At 46.0% G+C, this 27,662-nt stretch overlaps 1 protein-coding gene across 1 annotated transcript; it reads right to left on the bottom strand.

The window, feature by feature from the left end:
* Positions 1 to 754: 754 nt before the first annotated feature.
* Positions 755 to 18,513, bottom strand: LOC135385992 (uncharacterized). The gene is made up of 8 exons (XM_064615664.1): positions 18,496 to 18,513; positions 16,825 to 16,940; positions 14,298 to 15,650; positions 9,734 to 9,804; positions 7,113 to 7,207; positions 5,616 to 5,887; positions 2,840 to 2,979; positions 755 to 1,106 (listed from the first exon to the last, which is right to left on the bottom strand). The coding sequence occupies exons 2-8, from the start codon at positions 16,922 to 16,924 to the stop codon at positions 945 to 947; spliced, it is 2,193 nt and encodes a 730-aa protein (XP_064471734.1). The 5' UTR covers positions 16,925 to 16,940; positions 18,496 to 18,513; the 3' UTR covers positions 755 to 944.
* Positions 18,514 to 27,662: the final 9,149 nt, after the last annotated feature.

Genomic DNA, 27,662 nt, shown 5'->3' with positions numbered 1-27,662 from the left:
ATGAATGAACGCAAAGCCACACGTAAAAGGACGACACATACACACAAGCGTTCGACAGCAACTGAGGGTTTATTGACAAAAATTCCCACTCCAGGCAGCTGACCGCCCGAATCCTTTTCCAGGAAGGTGACCTCGTTGGATGAAAGGGACACTGACATTTGGCTGCAGAATGGACTTTTTTCACAACGCTTCTGCGCATGCTGTGTGACCCTGACGGCGCCGAAGAGTGTTCCCTATATATTCAATAGATGGCGCCAATTTGGCGCAGGCTGACTGTGCTTTGGCGCGCGCCGATCGTGTTGCGCTGGACAGCTGCTAGGGTATGACGCGAGTATGAAAAAGGTCCATTGCGCGCGTAGTTCCGGTTTCGCCTTATTTGCATACCAAAATTTGGCGAATTATATATCAAAATACGTGCTAGTTCTACGATTTTTGACAAAGAAGATGATTCAAATAATGGTCGCCACCAATTCCGCTGTCTCGCATTTTCGCGACAGCATCTAATTAAAAACTTCATTAACGAATTTTAGGTAATTAGACGTTACGTGACCTTTCCCACAGAACGTCCGCCTGGCCGCGTAACCCGCCCGCAAAAATGGCATCGGCTTTTTAAAAACAAATCTACAACGGATAAACAAAAAGCAACCCTGTATAAAGCTTTTTCCTTGTCAAGCTCACTTTCAGGGTGCGGACTCACTTGCGCCTAAATGTTGGCACTTCCCGATTGTTCAGCATGTCAAGGTTGGGAGATCGATCAACGTATACATTTTATTGTTCCCGTACTTAAGGTATTTCCACGTTTTCGTAGAGATTGTCGTCTGCGTCGTTTCTTCCCTGAGGGCAGTTCCTGCAAGACGCGCACGTATTCGTCCTCGATGCACTCTCCCCCATCATTGGCAGCATCTGGCTTTGCACATTTTGTACAGCACACATCCTTGGCGCACTTAATCGACGGCGTTCTCGTAAACCCAGTCCAGAAACTCTGAGACACGTGTGTAGACTCCAGGAAGACCGGCCTGAGCACACTGGATGCCCCAAGACACGACGCCGACTAAGGTCCACTGAGAGTTTTCCGCTTCAAGCATCAAAGGTCCGCCGGAGTCACCCTATAAAACACTCATATTCAGCGATTTGCGAATGGCATTCATCGCGGATCACCAAGGGAGGAGGCCTTCAATCAGGACTTTATCAAAACATGAGTTTCAATAATCTTCAGGGCGTTACGAACACGAACTAACCGCCCATTCGTTGTCTGAGAAAAAGTCACCGAGGCGGCATACTGCGGCCACGGCAGCCACCATCTGAGCAGATACATACGACGATGTCTCATTACGCTCGAGGTGTCGCCTTGAGATACAGTATCCGACAGAGTAGATGGGTAGAAATCCAGCGAACCGGTAGAGATGTAGGAAGGGAGTTGCCTCAGGACAGAAGCCGCCGGCTTCTGTCCTGAGGCAACTCCCTTCCAGTATCCGACAGAGACGGGGAAGGGGGCGGGGGTGATACAGGTTAACTACCCTACAGGGTGAACAGGTCAGGTTAAATGCCTTATCCAGATTCGGAGAGGGGAAGGGAGGGCGAGAAATCGGGTGCTATTGAGGCATTGGGGTGTTATCAGGTGCATTTCTGTTCGTTTTGTCCCGCAGGCGGCCCGCAGTTAGAGGTGCATGTATCACGAATGTCAAGCACAGATTCCTCGCGAAGTTACTGTACTCACAAACCCCATGTTGTAACATTAAAAAAAAAACTACTGTTGCGCTACTAAAGTATAGCAACATGAGAGCTGCAACTGCTCCGTGCTCGTTGCAAGTTGCTCCGTGAAGCGTACCCTTCTTGAATTTGGAGAGTTGCGTTCAGATTGCTTCTAAATAATGGGTGTGATACGTCTGTGAAATTCAGCGAGACATCGAGTTTAACCCGAATTGGTCCGAAACTTCTTCGGAGCTGGAGGTTCAGGTGGCCGGAGGGGGGGGGGGGGGGGCAATAACATGGAACTCCCCTTGGCCGTTATGCTGTTCGGCTACAGTTTTTGTTTGAGACACATGTGACTGTTACGAGCTGCTTCTTATATATATATCGTTCCTTATCGTTCTTATCGTTGTATTTATCTCCCATACATCTAACTGGACATTGTTTAGATTATCGTACAACTGATTCACGTTGCCTCATGTTTGTTCTTTAGGGTCATTTTGTGCCTCGACTGCATAGGTGACACTTATTAGCGAGCTTTAGTGTATCGCTTCCGAAAACATGATAAGCCAATCGCCTTATTCCTTCGAAGTGGATGACATCACGATGCTGATATTTGATTTGACAACTTACTCCGTAGAGTGCCCAAGCAACACAATGTACTGAAAGTCGAGTGCAATGGGGGTGGACGGTATGTGTCTTATCAATGTTCCTTAGTTTCACAGGTCTGTTCAAGGCATTTCACCTACCTGTCCACCCCCATTGCACTCGACTTTCAGTGCATTGTGCTGCTTGGGTGGTTACGATCTGCTAAGACTCTCTATTCAGCGAATGAGGTGGCAAGTGTAATGTTGTTTAAGACCGCTTTTTGGGCGTATTGGTACATTATCGAACTGGTTAAAAGCGCTGAAATGGAAAGACGAAACACACACACCGAACACCGTCGGCGCTCGATGTGTGTGTTTCGTCCTTCCATTATAGCGCTTTTAACTTGTTCGAAGTATATTGTGTACAACATTACGATATACGGCCTTCTTAATAAGCACCGATCTTTGTAACATTATGTTATCGACTGGAACGTGTATTTGCGCTGCTAAACCTACTACTCTGATTCCTCATGTTGTGAATTTGGTGAAAATAGGTGTCATACCTGGCATGCGTCTTGTCCACCATCTCGCGTACCCGCACAAAGGAATACTTCCGTAATAGACTGAGTAAACTTTGACTTGCACTCAGTGTTGTTCCAGATTGGCAGCGATACTTCTCTTAATATGGCACTGGAAGGACCACCTGAAAGAAATGATATCACTTTAGGAAAACTCTTCCCCGGAACAGCACAGCAAGGGATATAATTACAATAAAATGTAAATGAAAGCTCATTTCACAGCCCTAAGCCATTCGCATGCTTACATGCAAGACGGGAACTTGTAGGTGTAGGTGTGTGATCGCAACGCCACTTCTTGCTAATCTTGAGCCATCGCAAGGCAGTTGGGCCATGTTTTGCCTTTTTGTAGACCCTGAGTGTCGTTTTTCTCGAGCTACACTTAAGAGTCGCGCAGGCGAGGCGGTATGACTCAGCTGCATCGAACACGGTTCCGTGTTTTCAGAATTTCTCTTGTGTATTTCGCTTTCTTATTTCCCCTGTTATCATACCATCAGCATTGCCCTGTGTGGAAGATCATCAAAGAAGTGTGTGCGATTTTGTATAGAGGCTTGTGCATGTGCGGTCATATTTGCGGATCCGCGCGACATCCTGGTTTACGCATGGAAATCGAACGTCTTGAAATCCGCGCGGATAAAATGCAGATAAAACCTCGCGGCTCCATGGATATTCACATTTGATTCGCAAGTAAGCAGTGTATCTGTAACGTCCCAAAGGCAGAATCACGATTACGGGTACTTAGTGAATCCCAAATGGCGCGTTGAAGTCCGTCATCCGTTACTAGAGTCACTAAATAGGGGTACTGAGTATCGCATTCGTTTTCCGCGCCGGAGCCGCCGTTCGGTGTCCTTGATTGGGCTGATCGTGTCACGTGCTTTCTCCTTCCAAGACCGCGCCGTCGATGTTGAGTCCCCTCCATCCAAAACTGGTTTCCTCGGTTGCGAGCTGGCTCGGCTGCGTCCTGTTCTCCGGCAGAGAAGGAGGAGATTGGCGTCCCATTGCTAGGCGACGCAGAGGCGCCTGACCCAAAATGGCGGTCTCGCTCGTCGATGTGGCTCAGTATCGCTACTCTGCTCCCTATATAGTGGCTCTATCCGTTACGTAGCCAAATGCGCATGACGCACATTTTTCATCTATATCCCCCCCCCCAAAGGAGAAGTAATGATCGTGGATGCGCGGATACACTCAATGTACACGTACAACTCAGCTAGCGCGGTTGCGAAAGCGGTCGCGGATCTCACAAACGCGACAACCAGCGTGACGCACCTCTTGTTACGCGTAGAGACACTAAATAGGGTCCCTATTTAGTGACTCTAGTCACGCGAAGGGCCAGCGACGCCACTCTCTCCTTCGCAACGTCGCAAGCTACCGCCTCTGCCACATTTATTTCGTGGTGGTGGTGGTGGTGGTGGTGGTGGTGAAAGGGCTCGCAGTTGTCGGCCTCACAGAGGTGGGCAACGTCACAGGTGACGCCCTGGGGAATGTGCGTCACGGTCGTCCGGCGTGACACCGGAAACCAGAGCGCAAGCTCACCAATCAGGACATACCGGCAGTGGCGCCACCTGTGCAATCATGGTGTCATGCAAAGCAATGTCGGTCGACATTAATAAATGCATTATTAAGGAAACGCACAGACGTGCACTGCTTTGGGACGCCTCCAGTAGAGATTACGAAAAGGAAAACAAACACGAAACGCCGCCGCCGCCGACAGAATACGCAGACCGCGTGAAACGAAAAAGAAACCGAAATGGGGTGCGCAGTCATGGTATGGTGTCCATTACGTTGCCTACAGACGTACTTCTTGCTTTTGATCTCCACTACTTCTGGTCGGTACAAGGTGTGCCATTGTAATGCGGGCTGCGCCACATGTCGTTATATTCAGCACACGAGGCATCGATCACGGCGCTCATCGCATGAGAAGCAAGCGCTGTATCCTCTGAGCCAGCCGCCCACCTCCCATATTCAATCGTTTTGTACATGTTTATCAACGTCGTGTCTTAGGAGGCATACGACTTGCACGTCTGGGTACTGTCGCTTTGTGCGCGACATAGTACATGGTGTGTACAGAAAAAGCAGCCCCACATTTACGCACGTACCGCGTTCCCTGCATAACGCACGAACTTCCGGTGGCGCACGACGACGCATTTATGCGTTGAAAACCATAAAACAATCGTAGTAACCAACCTCTGCGTAACAAAAAGTTATTCATGCAAGCGCTGCTCTCTGTGTATGGTGCTCACAGCACAGTTGCGTCTAGCTACCGCTAGGGGTGCCGGATTTCGTTTTTGTTTCAGCATAGGTGGCACTCCCAGCGGTAGGGCGACGCAACTGTGCTGCACTGCATTGTCCAATTGGAAATACACGGCGCAACGTTTGATTGATTTTGTTCAAAGATTGTTTTTGTTCATTTTCATCGCGTAAATGCATCGTCGTGCGCCGCCGGAAGTTCGTACGATATGCAGGGAACGCACTATGTGCGAAAATGTGGGGCTACTTTTTCTCCACGCACCTTGCACCCTGTAGTTTGGGGCGCTCTTTGTGCGACAGTCGCCGTCCGCGACGATCGCTCTCAAAAATCGAGCCTTTCCGCGACGTTGCCTTATGCGACTTGAATATCTGCCTCGCTGCTATGCTAAGGAGGTTGTGCACGTGCGTTTCCGTTATCGCCACGCCAGGGTATCGAACAACAAATCGAAATCGAAAGTATATCAAATACTGCGTGATTTCTCTATGGAAGTGAACGACGAGTCTGCGTCTGTCTTACCAAAGGATAACGTTCCCCATCCGACAACGGTGCCGGATTTTCCGAAGAAAGTCTCATCTGGGCTCTTGGGTAAACAGATGGGTCGGATGTGCTCCGTGAAGCGTACCCGTCGACTCAAGCGCAGCAGCGCGATGTCGTTGTGGTACGTGTCCTTCTTGAAGTCCGGGTGCTGCCGGATTCGGGAGACGTTGAAGTCCCGTGGACGTCTACTATCCGTCTCCTGCTTGAAGTCGTATTCGCCTAAGCGAACGGTGATGTTCTGCGGCCTCAAGCTGCACAAGGAAAATTATAAACGCGTGTTTTGGACGGTTGCTTTCCCTCTCGGTCTGAATATGATGAATACAGCGTTGTACGTAACGCCGTTACAGTAATCGATACTTTTTACGGTATCGGAGTGAGGATCGCGATACGTTTGTAAATCGGTATCGGAAAAGTATTTCCGTTACACATTTACGGTAACGCGACCTCCGTATCGTTACCGATACCGATACTTTATTAGTGCTCCACCCTTTCCTCACTGACCATATTTCCTACTTTTATTCATTGTCACTGGTCCGCCTAGCGCTCGACAAGAAGCCTGTGGACACGCGTACTTGTTCCGTAACGGGAATTATACCAAACACATGGTCACTTTTTTTCTTCGAATCTCGAAGAACTAATCACGCTGCGCTCAACAAGAGAGTTGAGGTCATCGTACATAGGTCAAGACCTGAACAGTGCGCTCTGGATTTCCCTGCTAAGCTGCCGTGTTGCACTGAGTCACGCTCACATATGTACTGTGGTGTTATAACTTATAAGTTCGGATAGGTTTCCTTGGTCATTGGACTTCACGGTGTGTGTGGGCCTGACACTATCGTAATTGCCATATCGGCCGCTGTCAGCTGCCGGAGAGGCCACGGCCTGCTAGGATGGCAGAGGACGACTTTGAGAACCAGCTATTGATAAAAGCCAAGTGCTTAAGCTACATAATGAATATGCTGTCTTTCCCCTGCAAAACTGTCTTCTTCCAATTTCATATTAAACAAATGGGGTGCTCACGTAAGCGATATTTCAATGTTGCATCAACTTCATATTTTGAACAAAAGTATCGGGAAAAGTATCGAGTTACTAGTTTTTAGTAACGGTAGCGGTACTCCGTTACTTTAAAAAAGAAGTATCGATACCGGTATTTCGATACTTTTTACTCAAGTAACGAGTATCGGTATCGCCATACCATATTTCGGTGACGTACAACGTACAACGTGACTTACAACGTACAACAGTGGATGAATATGATAAGTTCACTTTATAAGCAAAATAGTATAGCATTGCTTTATTTGTTTCTTCACCTCTAATACGCGTTTTGTAAAGAGTGATTGCAAAAGAAATAAACAGTGCAAACACCAAGTACCCCGCATGAACTGGATATATTTGAATAGAAGGTTAACATGTTGTAATTTCAATCTGAGTTGAACTGATATCGAATAAGAAAGAAGAGAAAATGAAAGGAGAGCTTACCCTTGTGTGCAGTGCGCAGCGGTTAGCACATATCTGTCACTAATAAGAGCACCGCCGCAGAATTGATCGTCGTTACTGCGGCGTAGTAAAGCAGCCTGAAAAGGTAGAATATTATTATTACTATTCTATTTTAGTAATACTTCAGATTAATTCAATACAGTTTAATTTAGCTAAAAAATATAAGCTGCTATAGTCGGCAATTGTCCCAACTGAGTAACAGCTGAATATTGAACCGAAGTAACGCATCCTTGAAAGACGTAGTACTTGCACTTTCTATGGTAAAATAACATAGGTCGAAACTAATGTTTTAAATCGAACGCAAATCTATGGAGATCCCAGTTATGTGATGTCATAAGTAGTAACAATATGTAAAATACTGATGGCAATAATGAATCTTTAAAGAATGTACACGGCCTTTGAAACATAAGTTCTGCGCAGTAACAACAACAACAACTACTACTACTACTACTACTACTACTACTACTACATGAATGACGATGGGATGAGGTGATTCGCCGCAACAATTGCGGTACCATACCTCAGTGCATGCAGGTTAATATGAGTGGGATACGAAGCAGATTTTTCCCTCCTTTACCTCAAAGCCATTTGAACATTGTTCTGTGTACATTATATCGCAAGAGGGAAACAAAACATATTTTCTGTCGCACAGGTATATCTCTGTATCATGCACGCGGCGAAAAAAAAATCTGCATTTTATTTTATATTTTGCGAAAATATCAAAAGTATGACTCGATTTGCACATGTATATTTGATTATGATGATGGTGGTGGTGGATAGAAGAAGAAATGGGAAGGAGAGTCACGACTGAATCGGACTGGCTACCCCAGTACACCTACGTAGAGCAAAAAAGAAAAAAAAAATGAAAAGGAAGTACATAATATTGAGTAACGTAATTATTGCTGGGTAGATGGCGTCACTATGTCGTTACTCGAAGATGAAAAGTTCGTGTTGTTGTTGCACAAGGTGTGTTGTTGTCTAATTAAGGATGCGTGGTATGCAGAATAACCTCCAAGATAACAGAAGTAGGCAAGTAAGCAGCAGAAAATTGATCGCGAGTCATACATACAGGGTGGTCCACCAACCATGATAGAAATTTATAGTATAACGTAGGCAGCGGAGAGACATGCGGTCAAGGGATTTTTTTTCTGCCAGGAACATTTGCCACATATTGGTACCATTTTTATTTTATTTCAGTTGATGGAAATTTAATTCCTTGAATTGAACTCCGAAATTTCCCAAGTCAACCTAACGTTTTATTTGCGGAAATGCACTCTTCGTGATCATTTTACTCAAATTTGGCGTAGTTTGAGCGCCAAAGTGCGACGAAAGGAGGTTACATTGACACGACATACGAGGGGGAGAGGGTTAGAATGCCAACCCAGAGAACAAACACGTGCGGTGAGAGCGGGAATCAGAGCTATCTTATCAAAAACGAGGTCAGCCGACGTTTTGACAGGCAGGGAAGGAAAACAATTTTTGGCGCTCAAGCTAGAGCCGACAAAAAAGAGGCGGAGCTAATGACTCATTTCCGCGGATTTTCGGCGAATTTATTTCAGCAATTGTCGTTGCGTTACAGGTGCTATACTGAGCAAAATGACCACGAGGAACCTATTTCCGAAAAGAAACCGTTAGGTTGACTCGGGAAATTTCGGAGTTCAAAGGACCTTTTTCACAACGGCTTATGCGCATGCGTATGATCTTGAGGCGCCGTAGAGGATTATCTCCGTCTTCACTAGATGGCGCAGTATGGGGACGACAGAAGTGGGGACCAGGGTTGCCACCAGGCCGGTATTATACCGGCACGGCCGGTTATTTGCGCGCTCTGCCGGTTGCCGGTAGGAAGGTGATACCGGCAGCCTTTTGCCGGTATTTGTGGCTCAAGACCTTTCATAGGGGCTTTTACGGGGTTTTCCCTTCAACATTCCACTACAGCTTGAATAAATCTGATATAATAAATCATAGACCCAACTCCACAGTCACCAGTCGTTTTCTTAGTTATTCATTATTATGATTATTCATTGTTATTATTATTTTCATTGTTATTCATTACATCTTGTGCTCGGAGGGGACAAGAGCAGTGGTTGTGCAAAGCTGTTGGTGGTTCTGTTGAACCAGCTAGAACGTCCCTCACCCACTTTCCCTTTCCCACGAGCCTTTCCTCCTTTCCATCTATTCCACCTCCTCTCCCCCAGCCGGTATTTTTCGCTCCGAAAGGTGGCAACCCTAGGACCAGTTGGGCGACCGCACGAACGACGCGAGCTCCCCGGCCCCACTCGGGACTGGTTTTGGTCCTTTGTGCTCCCCACGTGGATTTGTTTTGACGCGCTCCGAGCGTGGTTCGCTGGGGTGCCGCTAGGATACGACGCGTATGTGAAAAAGGTCCATTCAAGAAATTAAATTTCCATCAATTGAAATGAAATAAAAATTGACGAATATGTGGCAAATGTTCCTGGCAGAAAAAAAATCTCTTGACCGCATGTCTCTCCGTCGCCTGCTATATTTGCTATGAAGTTCTCTCATGATTGGTGGACCACCCTGTATAATGGCAACTATACAAATCCAAACTTTCATATACATATGCAGAGTGTCTGATTTCGTACCATCCATGTCCACTGGTCTGGTTTTGCGACTTGTCCACCGACGATCCTTGTCTTGAAATTCAACCCGCACGCTGCAGATATACACAAAACCATGTAGGAAAGTCAGTTCGCAATTTCAATCAGGCTTGCTTTCGGCTTCACCGAAGGCTCAATACCAGTTTAAGTTTTAGTGAGCTCTCAACGATTCACGTTCGCTACTTGCTTACATGGTACAAAGTCCTCTCATTGTGGTCTTGGCTGGTTGGACTGAGCGTAAGATAAACATACACACACAACACTCTCGCATTGTACCATACTTAGCAAAAAAGGCAGATAAGTGCCCAGTACTGAAACAACTCCTTTGGCATGGAAATGCAATGTGACTCCCGATCATGTAGTACCCTGAAATTAACGTATTTAGCTACTGTTCACCTCAGCTACGTTTCTCAACTTGGCTACACGTACTGCTTCGGGGTCACCTGGCTAACAAGGCCTGAAAACCACATTCTTCTACGTGAAATTTACGTAGAACATATTGTGAAGCTGGCGCTGGCCATTACAAGTAATTAGAGACATATTTTTATCGCATATTGCAGGGTCCCACACAGAAGTAAATGGTAAATTTGTGGCAAAAACAGGACGCTGTGCATGTAGTGTTTTAAGTAAATTTTTTCCACATTGCATTACCGAGTGGAATGCTATGGATGGCATTGTTCGCGAGATGTCTTCAAGTCATTTTTTTTATTCACTCCTGCAATAACCTCGAGTGAGGCTGCAGTATGTTCAAATAAATAAATGTTTTGAGCGAATCTTCCTCCTCGCGTCACATAACGATAAGTTATTAATGATTTTTGTACCCATCACATTTTCTTTCGGTGCTGTTGTAGAGTAAACTGCAGTTTTGCATGTCTTTGCACGAGCTATGTGCACGAGAAGTAGAGCGCGCTAGCTTTCGCGAGACATATTTCAGCAAAATAAAGGAAACAAAATTAACCAAATAGAATGAAACCACAATCGCGCGGAGAAACAAGAACGCAGATAAAGAAACAAGCACAGCACATATAGAACATTTCCTATTTGAATGTTACACATAACTGGCATTATATTCCGAGCTTTAACGTATTCGCAGGTGAAGATATCAGACATATTTGTTGTCTGTGTTTTCATCTGTTTCGGAATACGGCCGAGTGGCCGCGGGGCAGTATTGCTTGCAGTGCTGCTCCTGGAAAAATATTTCTTAATCTGTTTCGGTACAACTTTTACTTATGCAGTTAATCTGTTCAATTACAGCATAATTAACGTGTGTTCGATAATTAACCAAGTAGCTTTTAAATATGTTACGACAAGATTTTTCACTTAGGGTTTATCGGCGAAAACTTCTACAGACTCGTGATGCTCACTTTCTGCTCAGTGCTACTCACTCACTCAGTGCTCAGCTGCCAATATGCAATATCAGCATTTCATTTCACACCTGCCAATTTTGATGCAATCCGATTTCGAGAATTTATCGGTATACCGCACGCTTGTCTATCCTAAGTGCAAGCGAGCAACATCCCAGATATCGATATTGTTACCTGTCATTACCCGTAACTCGTAGGTTCTACGTTGAGTTTTGAAGTAGCAGGAGGTGCGAGAAGACTAACATAGAATCGTCGCTGGCCCACCTGGATAAACCTCCCTTTCAGTACTAAAAAAAGTTGTTGGATGCTGGCCTGTGGGTCACCAAGTGCCGCCATACACGCAGTTATGCAGTTTTTGCAATCATGTGACCTCCTCGACTCACTCTGAAGTCTCCGTGTGATAAGGGCCATTGGTGCATTTAGTCTACCTTCATTTGAAACTTTTTTTCATTTACTAGACTCATTCATAAGGTGGACCCTGCTTGTTCTTTCTCTCTCTCTCTTTCTTTCTTTTTTATGCCTTTTGGTCTGGGGGGTTTTCTGCTTTATTTTCTGTTCACGAGTTCCGGAGTAGGCTGACCCGACTTTGCCGGGTCCCACACGCCGGGCCTCCATATTTTTTTCCTATTTCTCAATCAGTCGATCAATCAATCAATCATACTAACATAAGAACTGAAGCTACAACAGAAATTTTGTGAATGCCTTAAAAAGTCTGCAGTAAAACGCCGGAAGTGGGCCTTTTTAGCTACCGCTGGTAATGTCCATGCGTGCGAAGTAATTCCAGGGGTAACTCCAAGTGCATTATAAATTGCTTGCAAAAGTAATTAAGCTACAGTTACAACTACATAAAATCCAGAGTAGTCGTTGCAGTAATTAATTACTGAGGGTGCAATTAATTACAGCGAGCTTGTTATACTCATTATGCTCTGCAGTTACAGATGTCCGGAATCCCAATGCGCCGATTCCCAATATGCCTTCGTGCGTAATTCCTTGACGGTCGCTGAGTAGACCGGAGATACGGAGGAGGAGGAGGTAGACTATGGGACTCTCCAAATATTTTCGACCCTCACTGTGGTGCTCACCGTTATGTCCTCAATAAATTACCGCGAGCGATGGGGTTTGAGCACCTCATGTGTTCATTCAAAGCGTCACACTCATTATCGTCCATATAAACTTGTGGTTTCCTTTCCCACCTCCGCCGCTGTCGACGTTGTGCATGCCAAGTGACCTCACCTTCTCCTGAGTTGGCATCGGTGAGTAAACTGGAAATGACGTGTACTCCTTCACGTGTGAACATGTTTTTCCTCGTATAAGTACCCTTGCCAAGTCAAACATTTTCGTAATTGCGTTTGTAGAATACACGTTTTCTAGTCATGACATCGGCTAAGTGGCGTGCGGATACTTGAAATTTCGCGTATGAATGAATCATCGTCGTTCGTTGTACTTTACCGGATTCAGATATTATGTTGCTCTGTCAAACTTCTTGAACAGTATTCAGCCCTGTTTTCACATCTGCGTCCATGAATGCCAACGTTGTCGAGCTTTGTACCCGAAAAAAAAAAATGCCGTTTGAATGTTTCGTGTAACAAAGAACTCACTTTTCGTTTGAGAGGCTGCGTGTATGTAGGAGTTACACGTAAGCAACGTACAGGCGGCGCGATGTTTATAAAACTCTTTAGGCATATTGTGTATAGAATAAAACGTACGAAGTGAGGACATGCATAAACAGACAAAAAGGCGAACCTACTGCTCTCTGGTGCAACGAGCATGGTTGGGGATGTGCGCAAGGTTTTCGCCTCAGGGGATGCTGGAATTGCGCTGCGGTGGTGTGACACCCGCATCTAATGACGTTTCGGGTAGTTTTGTGTTTTTATACAGGGGTGGTGGTGTCAGTCGGTTGTGTGGCGGGTTCTGGGAAAATCCCTAGGCATAGTGACACTTCAATACCACTCGGTATTTGTCATACAATTTCAATATGTCAACTACACATTCTCCTTGCCTCCACTGTTTCATAACTTATATAAGGTCCTCATCAGGCTCTTGTGCCAGACAAGACGTCTGGGGATTGTTTGGCTGCCACCCGCTTGTGCACTGAGCTCTGAAATCTTATGCACTTGCGCAGATATGGGACCCTTTCTAAGGGCCACTGGTCTCCTTCACACGCTGGAGCTGAAGCGGACACATATTGATTTTTATGCCCTCGAGTACTGATATTGTCTGGTTTCTGAGGTCTTCATCGGTCAATAGTACAGCGACTGTTACGTAAGGGTGTGTTATGAACGTTATGCGATGCATGTAATTTTGAGAATGACGTACGTAGAACAAGGACACGCATGTATAGTGTCATTATTCGCCCATAACCTGATCATTTCACATCCTATACTGACCAGTGTGATCCATAGGGTAAGGAGCCACAAAATTAAGTGGCAAATTTCACCAGTCATTGTCACCGCAGGTATAATTTGTCGTTGTTGTGCAGATGCGACAACCCCACCTCAGATTACGCTGATGCACACCTTCTGTACCTCCACTCACAAATATTCCCTTTGTGTTTGCGTGACCGGTGTGTTATAATGCGTCTATTTCGCACAAAAATGTACAAGAATAGTAGTATCAAATTATACCAGGTCATTGGAGAAAGTTAGAAACGGTAATGGAGAAATAAGCACTTGAATAATAGCCCCATATGGGGGTGTGTTATTCTCCAGTAGCCGAATGACTGTTGCCATACTTTATACGTGCATGGTATATGCCATATACGGATACGTTGTTTCCGTCTTGGATTCAAGTTTCGCCGGTCTTGAAGCGTGTATTCTATCCTTGGTAAATACATGACTTCATTTACCCCACTTTTCATATAACCAATGCGTGTCCTAAAGTCCTGGTCTGCGATAATTTTTCGTACTAGACTGTGTACCTTTTACGATCAAAAAGCTTTCTCTATGCTGCCCAGCCAAGCAACATACACAAGTAGTGCACGCTCTCGTGATGTCTATCCACAGCAGAGCTTCTAATCTGGCGCTGATTATGCAGCGAGGTCCCAGAGTATCCTGGCACCAGCACTAATCTTACGCACACAAACGATGCCTCTGTGTGCCATGAATATGCACGGTTTCCTCGATTTCTACATCAACCACCCGCTGAATACGCACAACTACATTTTCAAAAGCAAAGCCAATACTTACATTGATTGATGCTACTTAATCCCTTTGGTATGGTCACCTTTGGAGTAATTTCCTGGTCGGACACTGAATCGTCTGGGAACACTATGGGGGCATTTTCGGAGTCATCCGAATTATCCCGGTCTCCACTACTACTTGGTCTTGGTGTCACTGCAGGACGACGAGTTGTGGGCCTTGCAGTGTTCACTGGCCGACGAGTTGAATTATCCGAAGTGTGCAATGGACGCGGTGTGTCATTAGCGCCGTGCGGACGCACAGGGCGGGAGGTGCCTCCTCCAGTATTGTATGGCCGGCGAGTCGTTGATGAAGGCCTGTTGTGGCCTTCCACAAATCCGTCGTCTTGATGTGGGCGGCTTATTAAACCATTGTGTCCTCCATTGTCCAGGGGCTGTCCGACAACGCCAGTATTCCCGATATGACTTCCTGAGCCGTGCTGGTCTTGTATGTGTGGAGGCCGAACTGCGTGTTCACCGCTTCCTGCATGACCACCTGAACCGTGCTGATCATGTGTGTACGGCGGCTCTGCGACATGAGCACCATTTCCAACGTGGCCTCCCGAACCTTGTTGACCCTGCACGTGCTGAGGTCGAGTGCCATGTCCACTAGTTCCTGTATGGCCTCCTGAACCGTAATCGTCAACGTATGGACGCTCTTCGACATGACCACCATTTCCGAAGTGACTTCCTGAACCGTGTGGCCGTCCATCGTGCCCGATGGGTTCTCTTTGAGAATCTGTGACTAGCTGGTCATTGTTTCCAGGAAAGGGCCTAGATCCTGTCGGAGGTTCTGGACGGTTTTGGTGAGGAACTTGGGGAACTGCTGGAGGGTACGCAGGATTTGTAGGTTGCTGATGTACGTTTGTTGGGCGGTCATTTCTGTTCGGTTGCCCAAAGCCACTAAGATTGATCAAGTCCGTCACGATAGGTATTGTAGGCTTTGATAGGGGTCCGGAAGATAAGGAAGGTAATGCCTGTGAAAAGAATTGATCCGGACAGCAGACTCCCATAACCTGGCTCTCAATGATGCAGACATAGCTCAAGAACAGATCAAAATTGTTGAGAAACGATGGAAGAACGCATTGTCTGACATGACGACAGTGACCCGGTCCAGCGAGTGGTGTGACGCATGACTGAAATGCTTGAAAAGCACTCGTAACAGGTCCTAGAAAAGCCGTACTTCGTGATAATGGTCCAGGAATGCGGTGTCTGTTGTCCTGCACTTGTCGGATAAACGAATCTACAACGTTTGAATCCTGTATGGGGGATCCATGGGTAAGATGATTTGTTTGGACTGCTGGTGCAGGTTCTGGCCTCCGTCCAATGCTGACGAAAGGCTTCAGAAGCCCACCCAGGAGACCTGTAAGAAAGCATCCAGAAAAGTGGGCATTACGGTGCAGAATAAAATGACTATGTGATAACGGACTATACTCCATATAACTATAACCAACATACACCATTCTTGTCCACCAACGGTGTCACACACACATTGTGATAGGATTGACAAAGTTTAAGTGCCTCTTCAGCGCCAGGCGTGCCCAGGTTAAGGACGGTGTCGTCCTTATCTGCACCGGCAGTAGCAAATGGCAAGGCAATAACAGGTACATTCATATATTTAACTTTCGGGCACGTTCACAGAGCGCGAATGGCGAGGGACGCACGGCCATAGGCTTTTCGTTATTAGCACGGTAAAACGTCACCGGAGACATACAAGTGTTGAGCGCATGAATACTACACAACATAAATTATGAGCAATTAGAACCGGAAGAGAGGTCAGGTACTATCACGTCCGAGCGAAAAATAATGCAGAAAAATGATGTCTTCCCTGAGAATTAAGTGAACCCCGTACTGCAAACTTTGTGAGCTACGCTTACAAGTGCTTATTAGCCACGATCCCAAGAACTGCGTTCGGAGACGTATTGGTTTACCTTACCATGGAGGAGGTCGAAAAGTGATGAGTATATGTTTCAATGTCTGTACACACAAAGTACAAGTCTATAATAACTTACTTTACTGCTTACTTTACTACTTGCTTTGCTACACTCTAAGAAAAAAAGGGTGTGAAAAGGTGGTAACTTCTATAGTTGCCACCTAGCTCAACATAGCGTCTGATAAAGGGTGCGAAACGGTGGTAAAGGCAATTATCGTATATCCAAATTGGTACAAAAAGGTGTACGCCCCCCGCGTTCACCGAATAACGGTATAACCCTATCATTCGTAGGTAGCAGGTATAAATTTGTAACCTTTTAGGCGCAACATATGCGACAAGTATTACCTCTTAAAAGGTGTAACTGCTCCACCCATTTTTCTAAGAGTGTACTTGTTATTTACTTCCTTAAGAGTGAAGCAACTTTCTGGTCGGAAGCACGTATAATCGCAAGGGTGTGCACCGAGCTACTTCTAGCAATATCACAGTCGCTGCCAGCCTGTCAATTGTAAAATACATTATTCGAAGAAAAGAAATTGGCACTGTGAAGTTGTGCATGTTGTCACAGCGCGCGCCACCATTGAACGTGTGTTCACTGAGCACTCACCTTGTCGTTTCTCTCTCACTAACGGTGTAACGTCGTCCCCATTGACAAGAGCACAGAAGACAAATACTACGACGGCTGCATTGAAGAGCCTTGCGACCATGCTGTTGGCTTCAGACCTTCAGGAAAAACAGACGTACCGTCCTCAAAATCACATGCCCGCATTCACCATTGGGGGCCTCCAATTCTCGAGCGGCACTTTCTGTGGCGTCGTCGGTGTTTCCTCCGGCTTACGAAAGCTTGCTCTCCCAAGGTTAGCTTACCGGCTTTTATTTTTATTTTCGTCTCGATTTTTCAGCTTCGGGGCAAAGCCTGTTTCTTCTTCTGACGTATTCCGTGTAGTCCGGGGGCATCGCGAAGTGGCGCTGCTTATTAATGTCGATCTCCGAATGATTAAGACGGGGTGCGGGATTTCCGATTTGCTCACGAAAGGTGTGGAATGACGGTACGTGCGTCTAGTTATGTGTCCTATGGAAGACTTCCTTCCTTGAAGCGTAATTTCTAACTGTGCTCTAAAATCTATGGGCACGTCTACGTCGTTCCCGGTAGAATCATAATCTGACCCACTAAACTCTCGTTCTAATTTCGCGTATTGTGACAAGTGTTGCACGTGGATAAGCTAAAACCTTTCCGGAAGGATTGTGGTGGCATCCGCAAGAAATCGATATGCGGTTATTTTGAACGAAAATTGCATAGGTGGCTGATAGAAATAAGAAATAGGTACATGACTGCGAGTCGAAAGACGAGTGTTTCAAGCGGAGACGAATAAGATCAACGAAAGACCTAAATTGTATAATATATGACACTCCACTGTTCTAGGGCGTTCTCGCGAATATCGCAATCCTTTAAATCGTTCCGTGCTTTCACACGTCAAGCGTCCTGGAACAGCTGGCCGCGCCAGTGCGACCTACGTTTCCATTTTTTTCTTTCTATTTCTACTCTATTCTATTCTAGTTCTTAAATTTATTATGATACGAAGCACAAGCCAGAAACAGATTGTCACTTCCTGTTTTCTTCACCCTTATACGTTAGAGAAATGTTTAAGCTATATCCTAAGAGGCTTACGCGTGTAATGTGCGTTAATACTGGAGATGGAAGAGTATTGCAGCTCGCATGGAATACCCGGAAAACTTCGATAAGGTCCCCTAAGTGCTGAACAACACGTTGAATGTTTGAAGAATACCCGCAGAACAACCAAAACAAAAGTAAAAGAAATTTCCCAAGCAGCACAACATCTTGGTGCAATATTGGACCAATATTGGCAATACTGGCACACTGTTGGTCCAATGTTGCTCCAATATTGGGCCGACATTCCCAATATTGGTTCAATATTGGCCCAAGATGTTGTGCTGCTTGAGTCACCAGCTCCAGTGGCATAATGGTTAGGATGATCGCTTTCCACGCCGAAACTGGGTGGTGACAGCTGCAGTGCTGTCTGAGTTTTTCCCTGGGTTTTCCGAAGACTTTCCAATGTTGGCACAGTTCCCCTGAAGTCGGAACAGGACGCATACTAACCCCCCATTCCTTTCTGCTGTCCTCTCTACACCTGTCCACGTCTGTACGCCGCTCATAGCCACAGTTGCTTCGCGTCGCTAATACAGAATTTAGAAAAAAGCAAAAGCAATTCAAATAACGAATTCCAGTAAGTTTGTGCCGTTCATATTTGTGGCCTACCTCGGCAAATTCTCGTTGTTTCACGTCGCAGTAAAAGGAAGCCCGCTGAACTCGGACGTGGAAGCTAATCGTCACGCAGCCAGAAATACCAAAGTGGAAGATGTATCTGGTACGACACTCATCGGGAAAGCACATTTCGTCCTACCGTTGCGCAAGTGAGCAACTCCTTCAGCGAAGAAAGGGGACAAACATGCATGTGCCTTAGGTGGCGCAATAAAACCTCCTCCCGGCTTTCTGTGCCACGGTCAGTCACGCTACGCCGTTTGTCACGTGGGAGTGACATCACAGTGTTGCTCACAAAAGTGCTATATGAGGAACCGTTGGGTGCCGTGGCAACTTCCATAGCAGTTCCAACTTTTAATTGCTCTAATCGAGGCCGCCGGAAGGAACCGACAGAGAGGGAAAGGGACACGTGCCCGTAGCGCAGCACTTACTTACCCAGAGGAATAAGATATAAAGCGTTTGGGCGGAAGTTTACGGAAAATTCTATCACAGCGAAGGGAAGTGCCTCAGCAGGAGAGCCGCCGATATTTCGAACAGCGACTGTTCTTCTTCTGGGCCCAGAGGAAGAACAGCCTCTGTTCGAAATATCGGTGGCTCTCGTCCTGAGGCAATTTCCTTCGTACTTCCTTACCGGTTCACTGGATTTTCTACCCTTCTACTGTCAGAGTATATGTATCCTGCTGCGAATACTCCCACAAATTCGAACGTTGAATGCACGGGTCTCGCCATATGTTTATCTATTTGATCACATTGCCAGCCCCTATACTGGGTGCCAAGGCAGGAGTAGACAGTAGTTAAAAAAAAAGAAAGAGACACGCCAGTTTATACATTAGACTTTTGTCTCTCCGCTCCCCCACTACGCGCTTCGACAAAGAAACCGCCCCCTTACACCCACCCCAAGCCGGGGGTCTGGATCCCTTCTGATGATACGGCGACTCCAACCCCTTACCACATTCAGTAAAACTACTACCTGCATTGACAACATGTGCCGACAAACGGTTCCAATACCATAGCTCCAGGCTTTAACAGAGCGTGAGAAAAACCTGAATTTAACTTGATCAGTGACTGCGTGGTGGCAAGCACTGTCGGAATTGTAATTCGTGATTTTCCGCAGGCCATTTCAAATGATGTAGATAATCCAAAGCTTTAACTCTGAGCTTGCGATCAAAAAAATAAGAGAGAGAGAGAGATTAAGGATATAGGGAATGGTAGGCTAAAACGATAAGGAAGATGAGCTCACTAATTATGTGACTCATCTAATCAGTCCACAATACAAACAGAAAGGCCAGAAACAAAGAAACAGAGGGCGAGGGTAGTACTGTTGTTGAAACGTGATGTGGGCATAGAAATCCTTAGAAGACCGGGTAGAAGAAAAGCTGGGAGAGAGAGTGATGGGGAAGAGCAAAGGAACTGTACGGAGGCAAGACCCTCTCCCAATGTCCAAGTCCGGGAGTCGACATGATCGTATATTGTGAATTCGGCCGGATTTGGTCACAGCCTTTCCACGTGTGAAGACCAGGCGCGTTCGGCGCAATGGTATCCAATCCAATGCAAGTCGCTTCCGCTGGGCTCCACGTGCCATGCCGTGTGCGAAGTGTGCTTGTTTTGTCTGCCATTGTCTGTGTGCTTGGATTCCGTGGAGAACGAGTATCGTACGGTTTAAACCTTCTGCTGCGACATGAAAGATGGGCGCACGGAACTCGTAGGAGACATCGTTCGTAAGAAGCTATAGGCCTACCGTATCGATCATGGCGGCTCACATGTTGAGACCACGACCTACTAGATTATAACGACCATGTCACAATCAGCAACCCCTATGAGGAGCCCGACCGCACGATCCGCCAGGGGCGCTACTCATCGGCACGCCACGATTGGACGATGGAAATTTGAATTCTGAACGCGCAGAAGCGTATGTACGGCTACCGTAACAGACGACAGCGATAACTCCTATGAAAACGCGTAGAATGATGATGATAATCAACCTCAGAATGAAACATCTGTGGAACGTCCACCGCTTGTACAGAAATACTACTAAGGTAAGCTGAAGTGCAAAGTAATGTAGAAGTTGAGGAAGCAATAACTGGGACGATGAGAAGCGCCACCGCTAGCTTCCAAAAATGCGGCGCTGGGAAGGGGTGCCCACGACGTGGTCGTTATAATCTAGAGTTATAATCTAGTAGGTCGTGGTTGAGACGCCCCTCTTCGCTGGCTTGGCTTCTAGTTATTATGAGAGTTGTATGGTGGAAACAAGCGAACTCCAGACCGATAACAAGACCTGGGATATCCACCGGGATCTTGTTGGTCTCGTCTCTTCCCTTTTTCTTTCCTTTTTTTTTTTAATGATTGAGGCTGCCCTACCGTATTCGTTAAAACCTGTCAGATATCCCCGAGCGGATGCGTAAAGAACGGGTTTCGAGACGGGCATTGTTGGCAGGCCGTATTCCAGCAAAAGTTCATGAGCGCACGAAAGGTCATACAGCCCTTGTTTGTTGCTATGAAAATTCCAATCATCGTCATCGGCACAGACGCTGACTGAAGATAGTTCAGAAAAACCAGCTTTGCCAAGGCCTATGCGGGCACTGCAACTTCGCAAGAATACATCCCATGGTCTCCAGAACAAAGTGCCTGTCTCAATATCCGGAGATTATACGCAGCAAACGCCCCCAAAAATGAAAGCTGCACGGTCTATTCATGAGAAGGAAGAAAAATTGGAAGACGAGATCGGGTAATGAACAAAACGCCCGTTTTCCTCTGTCGCTTTCCGCGCATTTGCTGTGCAACTTGCGTTTTTCCCCTCCGGACTTCAGCATTCAACGAAATCAACCCTTACAAAAGAGAGGGCTGCCATAAAGAATTCAATCCTCGCGTCGGTTCACGGCCGCAGTGCGCACAAAATGAAATAAGAAAGGCAAGCGATGAAACTTTACGAGACGTTAACGGGTTGCGCAGCCTTCGCCCGCCAGGGGGAAAACCCGGAACCATCTAATCATAGTATGGCTAATTACGTACGACTTGTTTTGATGTCTAAGCTATGTACTTACACGCGCACGAAAGATATTGTGGAAACAGGATATATAGTTTGCCGTGCATCCTCGACAATGAATGAGACATCTAATATGTTGCAAAGGAAGGAGCTGCGATACGGTAGCCAATATACTAAATGTCATGTAAACGTTTTCCTTTTTCTTCTGTCCTGGCGTCAGAGCTTTGACAAGTGATGTCCGATTGCGTACCATGACACATTCGCGACGTACCTGTGTTTCATTTTTCGTTGAACGGGTTACACATAAAAAATGCACTCGGTAAACGAACGTAGATCACTTAATTATTTATGACGCCAACAGTTGCGAGGAGCAGGCTCAACTTGTAATCTTTTTTTTATACTGCGGTTTTAATGGACGTGAGAACTTCTTGCCTGTACTGCTATACATCGACAATATGACTTTCGTCTCGAGCATCCAGCATAACCGGCTGTCTATAGTGGTCGACACACGCCTGCCCGGACCAACTTTATGTGGTCTCATTACGCGGTCAGGTTATACCTTAATGATAATCGCAAATATTCAAAAACTTTCAAATACATTTTCTACCTAGGACATATTGAAAATTGCAACCTATATTATTAACGTCTTCCATTAGTATACGTATCCATATCCGTTTTGAGAGAGAACGTACCTGATCGTGAGTTTGGCTGTTGAAATTGGTCATACGCTCTTTTCTGTTCCCCGCAGTTGTGCGACCCCAGAACACGAAGCCCTAGTTGTACGCTAGGGTTTATCGTTGAACATGTATCCGCAAGACGTCCGCCCCAGTAGAGCGTTTCCGTTTGCCTGTCCCTCTGTTTGACTCCAGCGATAGCGCAACGAACTTTGTCTATGTGGTGAACGGGTTACAAACAGCTTTCCACACAGATAGCCGTAGGGAGCTTCGAAAGCGACATGCAGCCCTAGACCATAGGAGTCCACCTGTGTATCCTGTTGACGCTACTTTGTCAAATTTTGGACAACGAAAGAATGTTGAAGTGAGGTTATTATACAGCTGCTGCAACAACTAGAACAACAACAGCAACAAAAGAAAAAGGCTTTTCATCTTTTCAGTTTTCTTTCTCCTTTCATTCACTTCATTTCCTTTGTGGGAGTAGCAGAATTCGTCAGTGACGAATTCAATATCTTCCGGTTTTTTTTTTTTCTATAATCAAACTCAAACTCAAAAAGGCATTTGAAACAACAAGCATGTGCAACACGCACTAATAAGTGTAGGTAAGGTAGCAAAAATTTCAGCGCGCTGAGACGAGCTTTGCAGACGACGTGACAGTTCATGGTGAATGAGAGGCCCTTACAAAAGAAAAATTCCGTAAACAACATTGCAGAAAAGTTCGGCATTTTCGAGATAAAGCGACACAGGGGTTCAACACACAGTGTGAATTAGCTACACAAAAAAGGTGCGTTGTTCGGTCTAGAGCTTGGAGACGTGTCGGTTGACCACGCAGTGGCACAGCCGGAGTGGGGGTACGAACCCCTCCATCCGAAATCGTACACTCGGTAGTGTATTTGGGAGAGGGAAACGAGGGCGAAATTTCCCCCTCCATCTAAAGCCCCCATAGAACCCCTCCCTTCCTTTTCTCCTTTGTCTTCTCCTTTTCTTTTTTGATTTGATATCATTTGTTCCGTCATTAAATGCAAGAATACATGTCACGGGCGGCCAAAAGGCAGCCCGAAGCTGCTTGACTAAGGCACTACCCTTCTACCACTCGTCAGTGACAGCTATTACAGGACGTTACTACAAGAGAAAGGAAAGAGCACATGCACGCATACAAAACGTACAGTGACAAAATAAATTGAAATTGATGATCAATCGACGTCAACGCTTAAGTTCAGGGCGACTAATTGACCAAGAGTACATGAATTAGTGTGACGGTTACAACTAGTAACTAAATTCTCACAACAAGCATTATGTGCTGATTATACTTACGAATTAGGGGCATAAACCTTGTACAAATAATGTTCTTGACGAAGACAATGATAAGTCATTCACATTCACCCCTCCATTTTCCTTTATTTTTCTTTTTTGAATAGCAAGCCGACCTCTGTCTGGCTGACCTTATCTTTCTTTTTTGATAATAAACATATCCCCCCCCCCTCCCGATATATTTTTCTGGCTACGCCACTGTGACCGCGGATATGGACTCCATGCAAGACCAATGGCAGTCTTCATAACTACCACAGTTTATTTCGAGAAATTCAACAGAACATAGTATATTTGTGTACTATGAAATGCTCACTATAGTATGCTATACAAACGGAATGCGTACTTTATTTGAGATACTGTTGATCCACACAGTGGGCAGTTACAGGTGGCAGGATTATAATACAAATTCTAGGAGTCACAAAACGATGCATATCACCTTGATTAACAACAGCGGCCGGGAGGCTGTTCCATTCACGTAATGTTCTCGGGTAGGACTGAAACTCCTTCAGTGCGCATTTATGCTTGTCTCTAGAATTATGCGGATCTGGAATCAATTGGGGAGAACGAGAGCTTCTTCTGAATAACTGAAATAAATGTTGAAGTATGAACACAAAGCTGATGCTTATTTCTGTTGGTATCATTTACGTACTTGTGTTTCAAACATGACTGATCCTTGCATGTGACGGATGGCAGCCGAAGGGCATTTTATGACAGTTCTTTTCTGTGTAAACGACACATGGACCAAATTAAAGCGACGACGCAGCAAGGAAGCTAAGAAGGCGGAGTATACGCCATCGGCACCATACCATAATCATACCGTGCAACACCATACCATACAATGTCGTGAACAAAGCTGTCCTAAATCTAACTTACATTGCTATTGCACCACCATAATAACCAATGAAACTATTTGGATTCACCCTGGTGAGAATGTTAGTAGCATGTGCTCATGGTACACTGATAAAAGAGCATATAGGCAGGCAAGCAGTGATGTCCCCAGAAACAGTCAATAACCCGGACCTGGATATTGACTTATTCTCGCTAGCCGAGTTCCGAAGTGCACTACTACAGTCTCGGGTTCGGTCCTCTCCAGCTCCGGATAACGTCACATAGGGCTCTCCGCAACCTCGACCAGAAATGTCTGAAGTATCTGCTGGAGGTAGTTAATGAGTCATTGAGGTCAGTGAAAGTATCTGACAGAAGCGCGCACGTGTTATTCCGCTGTTGGAGCCAGGTAAATCGCCATCACAGCTCTTCTCCTTTAGATCAGTGACTGAGCCTGACTAGCTGCCTTGGCCAGTTAATGGAGCGCATGGTACTCGCCAGACTGGAGTGGTGGCTCGAATATCGCTGCTTCTTCCCGCAAGAAATGTCAGGTTTTCGTCGGCACACAGCATCAGTAGATTCCCTTGCGCTCGTTAGTAGGACGCGTTCCCTCCTAAGCCTTCATCTCTGCGTTGCACATACTTTACTCGTGCTGCTTGTGTCGCGTGTTTGCTGTCCCCGACTTCTCATACTTTATAGTCCGTACGCTTTTCACTTAGATTAAATTACAAGCAAAGTTTCAAATAATGGCACTGCCCCTGTTCTCAAGCTCTCAGATGCAATGTGATATCATTCCAATTGACAGCAAACTGTGGTGAGGAGAACATCTCATGTAGTAATGCATGTTCCTCGTCCTCCGCCCTATCCGCGCTAAACTATCCAAAAAACTCCCCCCATGAGCATTGCAATTATCCAGTCCTAGTCCACCATGTAAAATTAAATAGAACAATAATGTTGTGGTGCAATGACACGCACCGCTGCTAATTTCCCCTGCAGCGACATGGCGGTAAGTGTTTATATCATTGAATCGGCTCGTCAACCGCGCTGAACACTTACGGTCGAACCCGAACCCGAATCGAAAACATTTTCGGTTCGACTCTCTGGTTCGAAGTGCCTTCCACGCTCCCATAAGTCCCAACTGCAGTTGACGAATTCGATTGACCAATGTCTAAATGTGCGAACAAATACAAAACATGTAAATGAGAAGGGTGGAGTGGTAAAGAGAAGTAGAGGGCGAACAGGACCCTATTCACGCATTGACTGTTTTGTGCCAGCTACAATCGGCTTAAAAGTGCCATGCCGTTAATTCGAACTCGAAAGTGCGCGAAAATCTGTTCTGAAGTTTGGTGAGCTGCTCTGAACGAGTGCTTAATGCGTCGGTTGCACCGGCGCTAGGCCTCGCTGCACGTTTGCGGTCACCCGACGCCGGAAAGAGGCTCCTTCATTCTAAAAGATGTATTTACGGGGGGGTCAACGTTTCGAACAGGCAAGCATCCAAACATCTCAGTTACTGAATAATCTGTTATACGCGCTTAGCATTCGTGTCTTCGGCAGCGGCTCAATCGACATTTGCGTCGCGAACCCGAACGTTGTCACCTATACCCAATTTGAGAACATATCGGCTGCCATCCACGCTTCTTTTTTTTTTTTTTTTTTTTGCTGTATTGTCAATACGAACGGTCGACGAAAGCATCTCAGCAGGGAGGCTTCTTGCTTTGCCAACCACGAGCAGAGCAGCATCGTTCAGCGCATTCGCGCGCGATCTGTTACGGTGATAAGTTCCTTGTTCCTCTTGCATAATGCCACGCGCGGTCTGACGCTTTCGGGACGACGCGTAGGCAATCTCGTTCGAATACGTTGTTGTGCACGTTCTTGTATTCGAATTACCGGACACCTTCCCCCCCTCATCGAAAAATTAATTATTTTGACGGAACCAGAGCACCAGCGCTGACGGACGGTGACTGTAATAAATTTTCGTAGCACAAGACCATAAGATGTAAGACCATAAAGTCTGTCAGAATCACCTCCACTGGCTTTGGTGCCTCAGCTAGTATGTTTTGCGTAACCGTGCTGCAACGAGTTTGTCTCGTTTTAAAGCCCCAGGTCAGATTTTCTCTTCAGTTGGTAAGGAAAATTTTATTGGCTTCGAAATGGGAGAGGATGATCAGTGACGAAACCAAAGTAACGAGAAACTAAGCGCGCTGTCCCTGCCCGCCTGTGGTCGCGCGTCCAGAGCAGAATCTTCTCCCCGTTCGGAAAGATGAAAAATGTGCCAGCAAAGTGCTCGAAGGACTGAAAGCATTTCAGTGCAGGAAAGGTCATTTTCCTGCATGCGACCACCACGAGATTCCTCTTGTCATTATTTCGGATTATCATTATTGGCGGTACCGACGTGGACTAGAACGTGCTTGAACGTACGCTTGTCGCATTCTCAGTGTTTATCGTGTCGTGTTTATCGAAGGTGTCTATTTTCCAACACAGGACACTAAGCGCACGCGTCGACAAGGAAGTTGAGGAACCTAGGAAGGGAAGTGCCCGAGATCATGACGAGGGGACGCATTCCTTCCTAAGCCTTCACGCCATCTTCAAGCCATCTCTGCGTTGCACATATTTTACTCGTGTCGCGTGCTTGCTGTCCCCAACTTCTCATACTTTATGGTCTCAAGCGGTCATTCCGCGGTAACGAATTCATTAGAAATAGGATACCTATTGAGAATAGCCGCATCGGTTTACCCGGAATTTCGTCCTTGAGGGGGGGTTGGGCTCCGCAAGGGGGTGTATTTACATGCTTTTGACGAAATATTGTGCAATCTCACAAAATTTTAGGGGGGTTTCCTCCAGATTTTGGGGTGGGGTCTGGATAAATCACTGAGTAGCCGTGACCGTCATTCTATCCATCACAAAGAATGCTCAAAGACAGAGTTTAAATGAGCCCAGGGGTCACCTTATCGAAACATTTATTTCCTTGCTCAATTGTCGCTCTTTCTCATTCATTTTATTTTTCAAGCATGTTCCACTCTCCGCCTGTACCGGTGTGGCCAGTTCATGTCCCATCCGAAATAATGAAAGGAGGCATATCTCGCGGTGGGCACATGCTGGAGGAGGACCTTCCTGAACTGAAATGCTTTCGAGCACGGCGCTGGCACATTTTTATCTTTCTGGACAGTCAGAAGACTCTGCTCTATCATTCCGCGATAGATAAGCAGACTATAGAAGCGCGGACTCGCGACTGAAGGCAGGTTGGAACAGCGCGCTCATTTTCTTGTTATCTTGGTTTAGTCACTGATTATCCCCTCCAATTTCGGAAGAGAAAGAGAGATATGACCTGGGGCTTTAACACAACAAATGAACTGCAAAACTGACATTTTACA

The sequence above is a fragment of the Ornithodoros turicata genome, chromosome 2, assembly GCF_037126465.1.
Source record: "Ornithodoros turicata isolate Travis chromosome 2, ASM3712646v1, whole genome shotgun sequence".
Lineage (NCBI taxonomy): Eukaryota > Metazoa > Arthropoda > Arachnida > Ixodida > Argasidae > Ornithodoros > Ornithodoros turicata.
Note: the sequence above shows the minus strand (reverse complement) of the source record. Positions and strands in the feature narration are given on the sequence as shown.